The sequence below is a fragment of the Equus caballus genome, chromosome X (genome assembly GCF_041296265.1).
Source record: "Equus caballus isolate H_3958 breed thoroughbred chromosome X, TB-T2T, whole genome shotgun sequence".
Taxonomy (NCBI): Eukaryota; Metazoa; Chordata; class Mammalia; order Perissodactyla; family Equidae; genus Equus; species Equus caballus.
The window spans coordinates 9,883,338-9,900,229 of record NC_091715.1 but is presented as its reverse complement, the minus strand read 5'-3'; the positions used below and the strand labels follow the sequence as shown (position 1 = coordinate 9,900,229).

Below are 16,892 nucleotides of genomic sequence, written 5' to 3'. Positions count from 1 at the left end.
AGCTGCCCAGGTGATTACAATGTGCAGACAAGGCAATTACCTTAGAAATTGGCAGTTATACATGATCTGTTCTATTATTATCTACCTCTTTTTAAAAGTGAAAATATAGGGGGAAAATGATTATTTAAGAGTTCCAACTGACAAATAAAAATGGCAAGCAATAGGATATATTGGAGTATACGAGGAAGCCATTTGGTATAAACCTAATTCGGCCTGACTTTGTTTTTTCCAAAAGGGCCTGACTGTGGCTGTTGTGCACGCACTGCATATCTGCTTAGACATTTCCTATGGCTAGAACAAAGGCCCTTGAGATAAAGGTGCAACTTCCCCCAACATTGGCATTTCCTTAGGGATAAGCATCTTTCCTTAGGCTAGGAACTGATTGCTGCACTCACCTTTGACCACCCAGCTCACCTGTGACCACTCAGCTGGAGACAACAGACTGCCACCCTGCTGTGTTCACCGAGACAGCAGACCTGCCTGCTGTTTCCATCAATCGCTGTGCCGACAGAGCAGTCTTGCGACTATTGTAAAAGGGACATTTCAATCCTATGTGAAACATCCTCTCTGGGGGTACATAACCACTCTGTGCACCCCACTTCTTCGGTGCCCTTTCTTCCTTAGGGAAGAAAGGCCCCGGGTTATAATCCTCAGATTTAAGCTCAGAATAAACTCACCCAAATTTTCATTTATAGATTGGTTATGGATTATTTTCGTCGACACAATGAACCTTCTGCCTTTTAAAATTTCTCTAAGTTGGGGTAAATAGAGTAGACTTGTTTGGTACCATTTAATGTTGGGGGGACAAACGGGGTCGCTTTGGCCCACCCACCCTTTGGCAGTCTGTATGAAAACTTGCGTTTAACCCTACCTACGTTTGTCTTATTCATCCCATTTCTTAACCATCCAAAGATTTCCCCCTGCGGGGACGAGTCCTGTGCTTCTCCACTTTGTTTCCTTTGTCTCACTCCGATCAATAGTCTTTTATTCATTTTATTTCTTAATAACCTTTAAAAATTTTCCACCTTGGGAAGAGTCCCTGACTCTCCCCTGGGCCCCTTCCCATTCTCTTGTTAATTCACCTAATGTTTTTATTAGCATCTGTAGGACCCCCGAGGGGAAGCTGAGACAGCAAATTCAAGAAAGCTTCCTGAACTGTTTTTCGGTTTTGCAGCAATAAGGTTATATGACGTGCTCCTGTGAAAGGGGCCCCCTTAACCACAGCATTTCCCATGACCTGGGTAACAGGCATGCTCAGTGGGCGAATATCCTGGTCAGCATAAAGCCAGTCCCACGTGGCTTGCATAGGAAGCAGATTAGCTGCTTTATCTGCGGTGTTTCACCCGGCATTCATAGGGGAAGACAGTCTCCCTTCTCAGGGTAAACAGGCCTTACAGAGGCTTTTATCCAGTCCACCAGGCTGGCTTGTCCCTCAGGACTAACCTCCCGTGTGTCTGGATCACATATAGCCATCTGTGATTGTTCCACAGTGAGCTGTGTGTCCGGTATCAACCCAAACATGCTCTTCCACTCTGCAGCATTCAGAACCAGACACTCCTCCTAAACCAGTCACTGCCACAATCCATCTTAGCACAGCTTCAAGATGCTGGTGATACCGACGCACAAAAGCAAGCATTCCTTCACACTATACCCAGGCTCTCAATAGTTTCTTGGTTTTGCCTTCCCCCTACATTCACTACCTTCTTGGTGACTAGAGGTCTTAGAGGTATTTTCTGTAGTCCCTGCATAATTTTTCCCTTGGGGGGTGGCTTTTGAGGCTAGTGGCCAAAGCTCAATCTCACTGAAATTTGAGCTTGGTCTGGCATCAAGATCTGAACCAGCATGCTCTTTTAATTTCATGTTAGCTATTACAGATAGCAATAACCAAGGGATTGAAAATTTTACCTTTGTCTTATCACTGTAGTTTGTATTTCCTTATGCATCCAGTGAACCAACTCCTCAGGAGTGAGATCCGTCTCTGAATTCCACTGCTAACTTTCACCTTTATAATTCAGGAACAGCCAGGTGGACAAGATGCACAGGGCAAGGTATGTGGGAAGGGTTTGGAGCTTCCCTGCCTTCTCCAGGTGCCACCGTTCCCGACTCTCCACGTGTTCACCAACCCGGAAGCTCTCCAACCAGTCCTGTTGGATCTTTATGGAGCCTTCATTGCATAGGCATGATTCATTAAATCATCGGCCATTGGCCAGAGGTCAGGGGGGTGGGATTAAAAGTTCCAACCCTCCAATCACATGATTGGTTCCCCTGGCAACCACCCCCATTCTTAGGTGCTTTCCAAAAGTCACCTCATTAACATAACAAAGACACCTTTGTTATTGCTCTCAGCCCTTAAGAAACTCCAAGAGTTTTAGGAGCTGTATGCCAGGAATGGCACCAAAGACTATTAAATATATATTTCTTATTATAAATTACAATATCACACTCAGGCAGAAGCTTTTTTAAAAGACAGCCTAAATCCTATTGCTACTATCCTAGAAACTTTAAATGGTTCCCCATCCTCTTCTGCAAGGTTGAGTTCTTTATAAATCGTCAGATTCCTGGACCCAATGCCTTGGGCTACAGAAGAACCTCTGGGGTGAAGTCATGAGCGGCCAGCAGAGTGCCTGACATATTCTAAGGCCTCTACATATATTTGTTGAATGAATGAATGGATGGATCACACATTTATATGATTTAGCTGGGCTGCTATTGGAATCACCTTGTGGTGATTTTTTAAACAATACTGGCGCTCAAGGTTCCCACTGGACCAATTAAATCAGAATACCTGGGGGTGGGGGCTGGCCATCTCTGGTGATCAATTCTTTAACAGAGCTGAGTACCATTTTATCCTACCTTATCCGCCAGCGCAAACTCACCTGTGAGCTGCGTTTCCACACCCTTCTTTGGTATGAACTGATTTGTCTTTCACTTTCATTTAATTTTGCTACTCTTGTAGATTTGTTCACCTCCCTTTCTCCCTCTAGATCTGTGCTGTCCAATATGGTAGCTACTGGCCACACACGGCAATTAAAATTTAAAATAAAACAAAAAATTTAGTTCATCAGTTGCACCAGCTATGCTTCAAATGCTCAAACGCAAATGGCTATTTACATTAAAATGAAGTTAACTGTTGCGCCGGCCAGGTTGCGCAGTGGTTAAGTTCACACATTCTGCTTTGGTAGCCTGGGGGTCGCCGGTTCGGATTCTGGGTGTGCATATGGCACCACTTGACAAGCCATGCTGTGGTAGGCATCCCACATATAAAGTGGGCACGGATGTTAGCTCAGGTTCAGTCTCCCTCAGCAAAAAGAGGAGGATTGGCAGCAGTTAGCTCAGGGCTAATCTTCCTCAGAAAAAAATAAATGCAGGTCTTTCCAAGCTTAGGTTTCTTTACTTGAAAAATCAGTGGTCCATCCTGCAATAAAGAACCTTCAAAAAAAATGAAATTAATTAAAATAAAATAAAATTCCATTCCTTAGTCTCACACTTTTAGTGTTTAATAATCACATGTAGATAGCAATTACCATATTAGACAAAACGGACCAAATGAGGGCTAATGGTGATGAGGATCCAGGCTGCCCCAGGGAGAGAAGCCCAGGGTGTCCTGCGATACACGCCGATCTTTATCACCCTCTGGGAAACACAGGAGGTCCTGACCTGATCCGATCTGATTCTTATCTAAAGTTATAGGACCACCCAATAACCAGACCCCACCTACACTGATACCATTTTAACGACTTTTTTACGTAACCTTCCCTTTGTCTTGTAAAGAGATAACTCACATACCTATGCCTTAACTTTAGCCCTACCCTTAACCCATGTTTGCAGCTCTTTACTGCCCATGGGTCCTGTCCCCATGCTACTCCATGCTGTTCTCTGAATAAAAGAGCACTACTTCCAGGCCTTGAGAGTCCAAGAAACCTTTCTTTCGATGCCTCGGGTCACCAAGCCCACGTCAATGGGCTGGAGGGAGCGTGTATAGCATGTAATGACTGTATAGTCTGACAAGGTAGAGTACAACTATTTTTTACAATGGAGGAGAATGGGGAGAGCATTTATCATTTTTTTAATGTTTCAACAATCATATTGGTGGTAGTATTAGGACTGTTATTGTGAGACCATTTGATGTGGGATATGAGATAAAACAAATGATTAAGTTTGAGATAGCCTAATTATCTCCTATGTCTTTCAGAACCAGGGCGTTTGGTGTGGAAGAAAGGAGTTATAAATGTAACAGAGAAGTACTTAAGCAAATGCTCTGTATTCTTACATGTGAATTGGAAGTGTAGGGAGCCAGAATTGGCCACCTCAAAACGTGTCTCTTTGGCTTGATTATTTTTAAGAACACAAGACTCTGAAAGAGACTTTGACCTTCCCCCTAACTGCCTAAAAGAATTTAAGATAGAAGGCCTGTTGCAGGAAGGAGCTAATACCATAAGATAACATTGTCGATAGCCAGCCCAGCTAACACTTTAACATTTCCATCCCCATGTAAATTCCCTGCCTCCTCTTCAAAGCCCCCAACCACTACCCCAACATCCTCCTTTGTCTTTAGCTGAAGATGGTATTTAAGGTGGCAGTTATGGCCATGCTGGTGAGTTACTCAGCTTTCCTGAGTTTCTCCCTGTATACATGTTATTAAACTTTGTTTGATTTTCTCCTGTGATTCTGTCTCATGTCAATTTAATTCTTAAGCCAGCCAGAAGGACCCAGAGGGTAGAGGAATTGTCTTCCTCCCCTACAGCAGTGTCATTACGAGCTCCTGAGATTTCATGTGTGTGTGCATGTGTGTGTACTCCCCTTCTGACCCCCAGCCTTGGACCACTGAAATGGTCTAGAAACAATGACTGACTCAGTAGTGGTAAGCATGCCCAGTGGCCAGACTGGTCTTGAAATGTAATTTCTCACTAAAAGAAACCCCAGGGCTTCTTGGAGAAATGACTGATTCCAAGTCCAGGCCAGGAAACCTACTAGATGAGCCTGTGGTGTAAGTGCCTGGCACTAAGCTTTTGATTGCTGAGGCATCCATTTTGAAGACATCCATCTTGAATAAGCATATTGCCAGCCGTATGGCACAGCTACTAGCAAACCAAGCAGATAGGGAACCAGGCCACCCCCACCCATGAAGTTCCCCTTTTAGAAAGCCTTGGGTAACCTAGATAACTGACCACTTGAGTGACCCCATCTCTCCCTTCCACTCCCTCATTCCCTCTCTTGTGCTTTAAATTCACCAATAAGGAGTAAACCCTGGATCCCCCTCCCTTGGCCCCTAATAGAGGCAGAACACCAGGTCCGCTCTTCCTCCCTCTCTTCCTACCTGCAAGCTTGCTGTGTGGCCATCAGGTGTGCTGTGTACCCTCCAGGACCTGTGAGTAATAAATCTTGTTACTCAAAGTGCCCTGGAGGTTTTTGCTAAGGTGCATTCTGAGGTCATAATAAGGACTGCAAGGGCCAGTCCAGCCACAACACTGACTCCCATCAGGGAAATGTCTGTGGGGGCTGCCACAAGTAGTCCGGGCCCAGTGAGTGCCTCAGGAATTCTTAGCAAATAGCATCACGGTTAATAGGCTGAGACCAACAACAGAGCCCGAAACATTTTATAATACGAGATAGCAAGGACACTCTCAGAGGCAACTAAGATCATGTCAAAAGACTCAAGAACCAACGTGATGAAGCTCCACTGATCAAATATGGTACAATTTGAGCTTTAATAATGCTAATAATTGCAATGGATTGAAATCCATCAAATATGTTGAAATCTATGAGTTCATAATAATATTTAGAACACAGCTGCTGCTGCTGATAATTGGTCACCTTTACAGGAACTGATTTGTTATCTTTAAAATTGATAAATAAAAGAAATGAATCAAAGATTTATCCTGCCTTTTCTCTATGAACTATACCACCTGGTAACAAATAGTAAATGAGTGGAACTCTCTTTCTATAAAGGAGATTTTAAAAGTAATAAATGAAAAAGAAAGGATAAAGTTAGAAAATCACCATTTTGCAACCCCCAGTGAATCCATTTATAGAGGTATTAAGTGTCAATGACTGGTAACATCATCAAACAAGAGACAACCAGACATTATGAGCCTCCAGATAGGAAAACACATCACCACCCTGTGGTCTTACCAAAGGGATCTGACCTGAGTCTGACAAGTCTCAGGATCCAGATGCTGAATTGCAGGAAACACAGAGGACAGAGGAACACATTGAACTGCACCAAGAGTATTGTGTTAGTTATCTACTGCTGCATAACAAATGACTCCAAAACTTTGTGGCTTAAAACAGCAATTCACACTTACATCCTCACAGTTTCTGTGGGTCAGGAATTCAGGAGTGGCTTAGTAGGGTGGTTCTGGATCAGAGTCTCACATGAGGTCACAGTCAAGATGTTAGCTGGGGCTGGAGTCATCTGAAGGCTGGACTGGGGCTGGAGCAGCTGTTTCCAAGGTGGTTCACTCTTGTAGCTGGCAAGTTCATGCTGGCTGTTGGTGCGAGGCCTGAGCTCCTCCTCACACAGGCCTCTCCTGGGCTGCTGGAGTGTCCTCATGATGTGGTGGCTGACTTTTCCTGCTGAGCAATCCAAGAGAGAAAAACAGAAACAACACAATGTCTTTGATGATAAAGCCTCAGAAGCCACACTATCATTTTGGCTGTTTTCTGTTGGTCACATGGACTAACCCTGATACCATGTTGGAGGGGATTACACCAGTGTATGAACAGCAGGAGGTGAGGATCATTGGCAGCCATCTTGAAAGCTGAAAACCACAAGTATGCTGTCAGCAGACTCCACACTGTGAGAACACCGCTGTTCAAATAGTCTAGCTTCTTCATCAGATAAATTGTAAGCAAAAGAAAGGAATGGGCAGGGAAACTATAGATAGAAAGAGACTTAAAAAAGATATCAAATTTAAAAGTATGGGCAAGACTATATACCGTATCTAGGTACTTGTATCTGGGTAATAAAACTAATAAAAATGGCAAAGAAGTGGTTACTAGAAAAGCCAAAATGATAGTTACTTATGGGGAGAGCAAGGGAAGGGACTGGGTTTGAGACTGGAGACATGAAACGGGCTTTTGGGGTGGCTAGATTTTTAGGCATCTTGACCTGGTGATGGTCACAAGGGTGCTTGACTTAGAATATTTCACTAAGGCATGTATTTACTTTATGTGATTCCTTGTATCTATGTTTTATTTTATAATGAAAATACTTTTTATGTTCATCAGTGATATCGGAAAAATACTTTTTAAAAAGCTAGAAATCCTGACCCTGAGGTACAGTGTTAAATGCTCCTAAGAATATTTATTGGATTTTGTGTAGAAATTCCAGTCCTTTGAAGACTATAAATTAGGAGGCCAGAATGTAGATCTTTTTTATGATATTTTTCAAAAGTACGAAATGAAATGAAATATAAGCATGCCAAAATATTTACAACACTTCTACTGTCTTTTCTCCCACTACTCTTCAAGGTAGTAAAAATAAGGAATTTCAAATGACTTCTTATGAACCATATAATCAAAATACTCTCTCTTTCCTCAAAACCAGGTTATTGTCTTTGAAATGGGAATAGGAAATTGAATGTGATGGAATGTCCTTCCACTCACCTTTCATGAAAGGAATTTTTACTGCACGTAGCACCAGCATCCCAGGCCTGCCTTTTGAATGAAAGAATGAAATCTGTCTTTTCCTCCTCTGTCAGTAAGCTTTAACTATCCCAAATCTTAACGGAGAATCTCCCAGTAAAAGATGTAGGCGCTCATATTTCCTTATAAAGGCCTAGAGTAAGAAAAAAGAAAACACACCATCCTAATCCCAAGTGATTTCTCAGCTGTGCAGCTAAAACAGAACATCAAATCAAATCAAATAAACACTCATCGATTTTCTTCAGTGAAAACTGTTTTACAATGGAAATCAGGGTTATTTTTACTGGTGAGTGGCTGAGTGAATTGTCCCCATGGGGCTTTGAGTTTCCCACAAGCTGTTATAAGTTGGCTGTCACTCATTTTTGGTGGAGAGAAACCAGTGCCTGGTCATCTTGCCTTCAACCAATCCCCCAGCTGGCTGAATCCCCTGGTGCGCTTATCTCCTGGTTACGCGCCACTCTTGTTTCCAGGAACAACGGTTTAAAACCTAGGGAGCAAGCAGGGAAAAAGAGCCCTAATGAAAGTATCTCTGGGACACTTAGGGGCTGGGCCAGAGTTTAAGGTAGAAGAAATTTCTGGAGCTTTTTCACGTATCTGTTAGGAGAGATCCAAGCTTGTATTGCCTCCATGACAACCTGAGGGCTTTGCTCTCTTTTTTCTTTCCTTTTCTTCTTCTCCTCCTCATCATCCTCCTTCTATATTTTAGAAATAAAATTTTGTTATTTTGATCAGTTCAGGAATCTCGGGGCCTGTCAAATTACCCAGACCAGGTGGGTAGTTTCTCTATCTGTATTGTCTGATAAGAGTGAATGTCATTCATATTATCATTATTATTGTGTATGAATTCAATTCAAATCAATTCAGAAAACAGAATATTTTATGTGTCAGATTTTTAGGCTTCAAATATACAACATCAATATATCTTTCCATCCATCAGTGGCATTTTGAGCAGGGCTTAGATGTATAGAAGCAGATTCTCAAGTCACAAGGCACCTGAAAGGTCAAGGATCTGAAGAAACAGATGGAATCTGGATTCTGACCAATAGAATATTCTACCTGTGTCCAGAGCTACATGGGGAGGCAGAGGAGAGGGCAGCCTGTTAGGAATGCCTCTTTGTTGGTTTCTTCTACTGTAATCAGTGGCCACCTCTGCCATGTTGGGCTGAGCTAAGTGTTAAATCCATCATGGGACTGGAATGACCAAGGAGTGGCACTCCAGATGTATTCACTGGGAATAATATTTGAAATTCACTATTTTCGAAAAATTTCCTTGAAACAAGTATTTAGGGAAGCTCACGCCAACAGTACATGGTCCATCCATTGCTCTAGATTAGCACTCCTCAAAGGAGTGTTGCATTGGAAGCGTCTGGTAAGGGAGTTAAGAATACACACAAATGGGGGCTGGCCCCGTGGCCGAGTGGTTAAGTTCGCGCGCTCCGCTGCAGGCGTCTCAGTGTTTCGTTGGTTCGAATCCTGGGCGCGGACATGGCACTGCTCATCAGACCACGCTGAGGCAGCGTCCCACATACCACAACTAGAAGAACCCACAACGAAGAATATACAACTGTGTACCGGGGGGCTTTGGGGAGAAAAAGGAAATAATAAAATCTTTAAAAAAAAAAGAATACACACAAATGGCTCCATCTGAGAGACACTGATTCTCAGGTCTAGGGTCAGGTCTCGGCAGTTCATAGAGTGAGCACCCTAGGAGGTTCTCATGCCCACGTCTGGTTACCCTCTCACCACGGCCTCCATTCTCTATGATGTTCCTTCCTTAACGCATGGGAGGGATTTACTGCAGGCTCATTGTTAATAAACTGGGGACAAACATCCTAGAGTCCTATCAAATCTTGAGGGAGGAGGACAAAGTTCCTCAGTTGATCCCAACAGGCTTCCTCATTTCCCTACTTATGCCAAGAATCACAGCTCTACAATTTATCCTTGGATTAAACAATCCATCAGAAAGCTATTTAACCACACAAAAATATTTTGATCCCCAAGCCCTTTGTCTATGAATTGACTTTTGAAACTCGGAGTTGCTTTCCATTGGCCTTACTAGAACAAATATATAAAACTCATCTATTTGTTACGGGGTCACTGATGAGGTCCTTGGTCACTTTTGTGCAGTCTTCTTTGCTAGGACTGGGGGAGAACAGAACTTCTCCCTAAGAATTAGTTTATACTTTATTGACGCTGGATCATGTAGTGGCCTATGTTTCTCTCTTTGTCTTGGCTGCTTGAAAGCTCACAACCAAATATGTGGCCACAGCATGGATGTTGAGCAGCTCACTTTATTTTCTTTTGCCCAATTTCTTCGCTTACTTCCTTTTTTAAATTATTTTTATTTTTTAAAGATTTTTTTTCCTTTTTTCCCCTAAAGTACCCCGGTACATAGTTGTGTATTTTCAGTTGTGGGTCCTGTTAGTTGTGGCATGTGGGACGCTGCCCCAGCATGGCCCGATGAGCGGTGCCATGTCCGTGCCCAGGACTCGAACCGGCGAAACCCTGGACCGCCGAAGCAGAGCGGGCGAACTCAACCACTCAGCCATGTGGCCGGCCCCTTCGCTTACTTTTTAATTTAACCTTATCTGTTATGTTTAAACATTGTTCCAATTGATACATTTAAAGTACACTTGTAACAATCCATACATTTGACACAATATATAGGAAGTATACATATAAGAATCGATATATTTACAATGATTGATAAATTGGTAGCAATTGATAAGTTTAAAAAGTATGTAATGCTTTATATTTGTCTTAAATCTGTTCTTGAAAGATAACCTGGTATAAAAAAACAAACAAAAACCAGATAGATCCTATTGCTTTCCAGCTGTACTGATGAAATACTCTGTAATTTACAAACAATATGGCTGACTGTTGGGGGAAGTGAAGTCCAATATGTGTTCACTTTAGTCAGTGGCTTTTCCAAATGGCTTTTCCAAGTCTAGGGCTTCCCAAAAGGGGATCATGTGGGGAAACTGAGGCATCTTAATACCTTTTAAGTACAGAGTAACTCAGGTCTGTCTGCTCAGCCACATCCAAACTGATGATCCTTTCTAGATTTCCAGGGTTCTCACCAATGTCTGATTCATCATTGTCTCTAGTGGTCTTCTTGGTATTAATGAGGAGCCCAGAAACAAACAAAGAACTTTCAATTTTTGTTTACACACACAAACACGCATACATGCATATAAATGCACATATATATGTTATATAAACTGTATTTTAAGAAAGATAACATTTTCAAGGGAGCCATCCCTCTTTATCAATCCTCTATTCCTTCTTCTTACACCTATTTCCTGACTATGATGATATATATTTTACATCGGACATGCATTTTCTTTAAAACTAAGAGAATGGGGGCCAGCCCGGTGGCGCAGCGGTTAAGTGCACACGTTCTGCTTCAGTGGCCTGGGGTTCGCTGGTTCGGATCCCGGGTGCGGACATGGCACCGCTTGGCATGCTATGCTGTGGTAGACATCCCACATATAAAGCAGAGGAAGATGGGCACGGATGTCAGCTCAGGGCCAGTCTTCCTCAGCAAAAAGAGGAGGATTGGTGGCAGTTAGCTCAGGGCTAATCTTCCTCAAAAAACAAGCAAACAAACCAACCAAAGCAAAACAAAATAATAAGAGAATGGCCATTCTATGAATATCTGCTTTGAATCTGGACTTATTTTCTTCTCCATCCTGGTGAGATCCTTTAAATATACTATAAAATGGGGCCCCAATTTCCTCAGCCTATAAAATATCCCGAGGTGTTCAAAGCTGCCTTCAAAATGCCGCAAACCACACCATCTGAGACCAGTCCCAGAGGAACGGTCCAGGCCTCACATATGGGGAAGCCATTAAAACCTCATCCCAGAGATGTTCGGTTTTCCTTCACTCGGGCAATCCTGCTCTCATTTGTGTGAAATGTGTCCTGGTGGGAAAAGCACGTGCAAGGCTGGTGGGGGGTTGCTGAGACCCTGGGAGCAGGCAGCAAGGGCGGCGGGGGTGGGAGTGGGGCCGGCTGGAAATAACGGAACTTGAAAGTGATGAGCTTGCACTTGACAGGGTCGTCTGCTTCATTGTTCCTAGTCCTCTTCCATTTCATTCAGAGAACTGGCCGTGATAGGCAAGGTGCCCTCAGAGGGTTTGGAAAATGACCAGGAAGAAGGCTCTTGGGGCATATGGAGTTAAAAGAGCACAAATAGCACTTTCCTGCAGTCTTAGATGCACGCTGTAAGGAGATGCAATGATGGAAATGTTCCTTATCGGTGCTGTCTAATACGGTGGCCACTGGCCACGAGTGGCTGTTGAACACTTGAAAGGTGGCTAGTGTAACACAGGAACTGAATATTTAATTTTATTTCATTTAAATTAATTTAAATGTAAATCACCACATGTGGGTAGTGGCTACTGTATTGGACAGCGCGGCCGTAGACAATTTCATGAGGATAACGGAGGTTGATTTGGCTCGCAGACATGCAAAATGCTAGGCCTGCTCCGTCAGTATTTCTTAGCTACTCTCTGTTTCTAAGGCTGTGGTCCCTGAGGATTTGTATCACTCAAAATAAGTATGTCTGCACTCCAGCTTGTCCATCTCCGTCATTCTTGCTATAGGTTCCTCCATTGCAAATCAACTTGTTTTCTCTCTTCCTAGCCGACTTCTCGCACAGAGAGCCAGAGAACAGGGCAGCCGCCCAGAGCATTGCTCCATGGCTTAACTCAGGAGGATGAGAGCTAGTCCCTCGGGGTGGATTTGCTGAGACAGATCTCAGCAGCAGAGGGCTGGGCCGTCTGCCTTGATGAGACTCCGTTACCTTCTCCAAACAAAACGCCAGGTGAATTTAAATTACTTACCGATGAGGAATGTAGGGCACTGGCAAGGTGAGAGCTTGAACCAATTGTGAGCTTAACAGCAGCTACTTCTGGTTTAACTTGAACCAGGGCTATGTGACGATTGAAAATCAACACAGGACCCTAAATTTGGGTTTGTTCACAAAGTCACTTCAATGTCCCACACATGGTAACTCCAGTGGTCTTAAGCGCAATGAGGAACTTGGCCCAGAACACAAGCTGTGGTAAACCACTGCGACCACATTTTACGGTCCTGAACTGGATCACAGAATGGCCCCCGGTCACCAAATCTGATGGTAGCAACTAAAAACTAGACCCAAAGTGCGTGAAAAACAATAGCGTGTGTATCTATCAATACAACGATGAATTTAAAGAACATAGCTGAGTGGTTACTATATGCCAGGACCTAAGCTGGGAGCTGAAAATAAAAAACCAAATCTTTGTCTTCAAGTTGTTCACCGTCCAGTGGAAGAAATAGCAGAAAAGACCCAAATATTGGAGTAGACTGTGGTAAGGACTCTCATAAAAGAGTGGATGGATGACCATGACAGCCCATGAAGAGCCCGGATTCAGCCTGGGACTTCACCAAGGGGGCTTCCTGGAGGAGGAAGCATGGGAGCTGGACCTGAAAGCAGAGTAGGAATTTGCCAAGTGGGTGAGGACGTTCTGGACAGAGGCGTTTGTCCAAAGGCATGGAAGCAGGAGAAGTTTGGTGCTTTGGAGCAGTCCAGATGGTGTGTTCTGACCCTCAGTGTGTAAAGTATGCTTATGGTAATGACTCAGACCACCCAGAACTGTCTACAGCAGAAAGTCAAACGAACCCTTTTGCTCCAAATTCCACTACCCAAAGACAACCACTGGTCACTGTTCGAGGTATCCTTATAGACTGCGTGTATAGCTTTGAAAAACAGTGCTTTACACATAATACCTGCTCAATAAAGTTAGTTCAATAAATGCTGACTCTCTGCGCATGTGTGAGCACATTTGTATGGATCAGCCACAAGGTCCAGATGCAGGCTCCCCCATTCTCCTCCAAACGCCTATGTCTCCATGTTCTCCTGGATGTCACCTTCCATTCCCACGCCTGGAAATCATCAGAGCAAGCTTTGACACCTGGTTTGAGGCCTTTGTTGTTGGTGCACAGTCTTGGGCATAGAGCTTTGGGGCCCCCGGGTGTCACGTTTTTGTCGGGAGGTTGGTTTTAGAACATCTCGCCCAAGAATCTCATCCCACTGAAGGCTGTACCCCATTTGAACCCTGGAGGCACTCTAAGAGGGCTGCCTCGGGAGCCTTAAACTGCCATTTTAGGTCTAGGGTGTTCCTACTGGCCTAGTCTTCCACACTCAAAGGGTGGTCCCTGGACCAGCAGCATTGGCGCCACCTGAAAGCTTGTTAGAAATGCAGGATCTCAGGCTCCACCAAATCAGAATCCGCACCAAAGATGCCCAGGTGATTCAGGTGCACATTACAATTTGAGAAGCTCTGGCCCAGGCAACACAATCGCTGTCCCTGAGGGAAACCCAAGTGCTGGTCCTTGACCTCAATTCAGCCTGCCATTCCCCCTCTGCCTCACTAGCCCTGGCTTTTGAAATCTCCCTAAAGAGAGAGCAGTCAATTTCCGGAGGGTTCTTTGTGGCATTTTCTTCTTGCTTTAGCTAGGAGCCCTTCATTCTCTTCCTGACCCTCCCTGCACCCGCAGTTCTCCTTGGAATCACCATTCTGAACCTTGATCCTCTGCTCGTCCATCTTGGTGGCTTCTGTCCCTCTGGCCTCTGCCTCAGTCCTTTAGCTAACACAGAGACGGGACAGTACAGTCTTCGAGGTATGACCTACGGTGCTTGCCTGCCGTGGGTTTGAATCCCAGTCAGTTGTGTGACCTTAGGCAAGTTACATTACCTCTCTGTGCCTCTTGTTGGCTCCTGAATTCGTTTGCACAGACACACGTCCACACTGGTGTCTAAATCACATTTCATGTCATTGTTCCAAGCTGGCTGTCTCTACCATCTCTAAGGCTGACCCAGGCCACTATGACATATGGAGAACCATTCCAGAGATAGTAAATGGATTTAATGTTTTCCTGATTGAGATTTACATGGACTGGCTGGCTGTTGGCCCTACCCACAGGCTAACACAAGGATAACTAATTATTTGTCACGGTACTACTTAGCCCTCAGCTGACTATTGTCGGTTCTTTGGTAGCTTCCCTCTCAGAGAATCAAGGGCTTCAATGAGGCCAGGATCATGCACACTTTCGCAGTGTGCTGTTTATCCAAGTAGTAAGAGGATGCAAAAAATGGATCTGGATATGCTAAGAATTACCCATATCTGCCACTTTGCTGGTTTATAAAATGTATAGATGTACAAGATGGATTTCAATTTTAAAAGGAACTTTCTTTAAAAAGGTAAAATAAAATGTATATTTTAATAACCAGTTAGCCTATCCTAAGTAAGACACTGGGAAATGTAGCTCCCAGCTTAACCAAATTGACAAATGAAGAATGCAGTGTGGGGATGGGGGCGTGTGGGGTTGGTGAGGTGGAAGTGGGATGGCTGCATCTACAGAAGAGAAAAGTGAGACAATCACAGGGGCAAGGGGTATGTGTGTGTATGTTGTGTGTGTAAGAGGAAAGTATTATTATGTCCATGTAAATGATTCTGAAATCCAGTAGGATTGGCACTACTATTTATCCTGAAGAAAGAATTCAATCACCCAACTGAAAAGAAATCAGAGGATAGTGGTACCTCGGAAATATCAATCGAAAACCATTCTCACTGCACTCTCCTCTGGGATGAATGCATTATTGTACCAGGAATAGAGACACCATCAGCTTTGACATACCCTCATTGGCCCTCTATGTGATGGCACCAAGTCTGTAGTATAATCCTTGAACTTCAGGGCACAATGATGTCTCCAGGACTTTTGAGCTGTTGTGGCATGTGATTCTGATAAACATAAATCCAAAGGTTAGGGAACTAACCCAAACTCTGCTTCTTATCAGCTGTGTGGCCTGTGGTTTGTTGGTTTTGTTAAAAACCCTATGGATTGGATACAAAATTCCTTGTGGTAAAATGTGACATTGCCACAATAAACCTTAAAATCATTACGCTCAGTGAAAGAAGACAGACAGAAAGACCACAAATTGTATCATCCCTTTATGTGAAATGTCCAGAAAAGGCAAATCTATAGAGACGGAAAGTAGATCAGTGGTTGCCTGGGGCTGGGGTGGGAATGCGGGGGAGGTGACTGCAAATGGGTAGTAGGGATCTTTTGGGGGTGACGGAAACGTTCTTAAACTGGATTGTTGGGATGGTGGCACAGCTCAGTACATTTACTAAAAATCATTGCGCTGTTCATTTCAAATGGGAGAATTTTATGGTATGAAATTACACCTCAATAAAGCTGTTAAAAATTCACATTGCCACACTCCACCATCCGTAGCATTACGGTGACTTTCTTTTGGGGCTCAGCGACATTACTGCGGCTCACTCCAGCCCTTTTAGCTACATGCCTTTTGCCTTTGGATCAGCACCTTGAATTTGTAACGTGGACACAGTGAATGCAGGGTGATTTGGGATATTTTCGGGAGGAGTGGAGATTGGAGGCACGCCTGTTCTGCCAGTTAAGGTAGTGTATTGTGGATTTCCAGTCCCCATGTACTACCATTATTGTCGTTATCAGCTTATTGGACCCCTAAAATGAGGACTGAAAAATAAAATTTGTTCTGGCCGTTGCAAGCTGATTTGGGTTCTCTGAGTCTTCAATTCAGAGTTGGCCAGATAACTGTCCAATTACTCTAGCCCTTCTCCACGTGGGGCTGGATTTTTTTTAAAGACAATATTTTTAGAGAAGTTTTAGGTTCCCAACAAAATTGAGAGGAACATACTGAGATTTCCCGTATAAACCCTGCCCCCACGTGTGCACAGCCTCCCCCTTCTGAACATCTCTCACCAGAGCGAGACATTTGTTACAATCAATGAACCTGCATTAACACATCATTATCACCCAGAGGCCGTAGTTTACATTAGGGTTCACTCTTCGTGTTGTACCTTCTATGGGTTTGAACAAATGTATAGTGACATGTGTCCATCATTATTGGGGATGGACTTTGAGTTTAAAACTACTGGAAAATGCCGGACATTCCTGGAAAGACAGCACAATATCTACAGACAGTCCTAACAAGTCTGAGATGCACAGTTGTCTTAATCCTGCTGTTCCCTTTGGAGGCTTGCCGAGGAGATACAGCTGGACCTATTATGAATTTGGAAAGACTTGGGGGAAATTCTGAGGGCCAAATCCTGCTATATTGTCCTACTGTTGTTAAAAACTGTGTGTTGCTTGAAGACTAAATACTATCTGTAGAAGCTATTTTGTTCTCCCTTACCTTGATGTGATTTGTCAAG

The 16,892-nt window shown here is 43.7% G+C and overlaps 1 protein-coding gene across 5 annotated transcripts in view; it reads right to left on the bottom strand.

Annotated features, from left to right (window-relative positions):
• Positions 1-2,208, bottom strand: part of EGFL6 (EGF like domain multiple 6) — a 94,421-nt gene extending 92,213 nt beyond the window's left edge. For 3 of the 5 annotated variants that reach the window (XM_070256922.1, XM_070256923.1, XM_070256921.1), the window contains exon 1: positions 1,906-2,131. In XM_070256922.1, coding sequence (XP_070113023.1) covers positions 1,906-1,943 — 38 coding nt within the window. In that variant the 5' untranslated portion in view covers positions 1,944-2,131. Of the gene's footprint in view, positions 1-1,905 lie in introns of all 5 variants that reach the window. The other 2 variants (XM_070256917.1, XM_023633337.2) reach the window with 2 other exon arrangements.
• Positions 2,209-16,892: the final 14,684 nt, after the last annotated feature.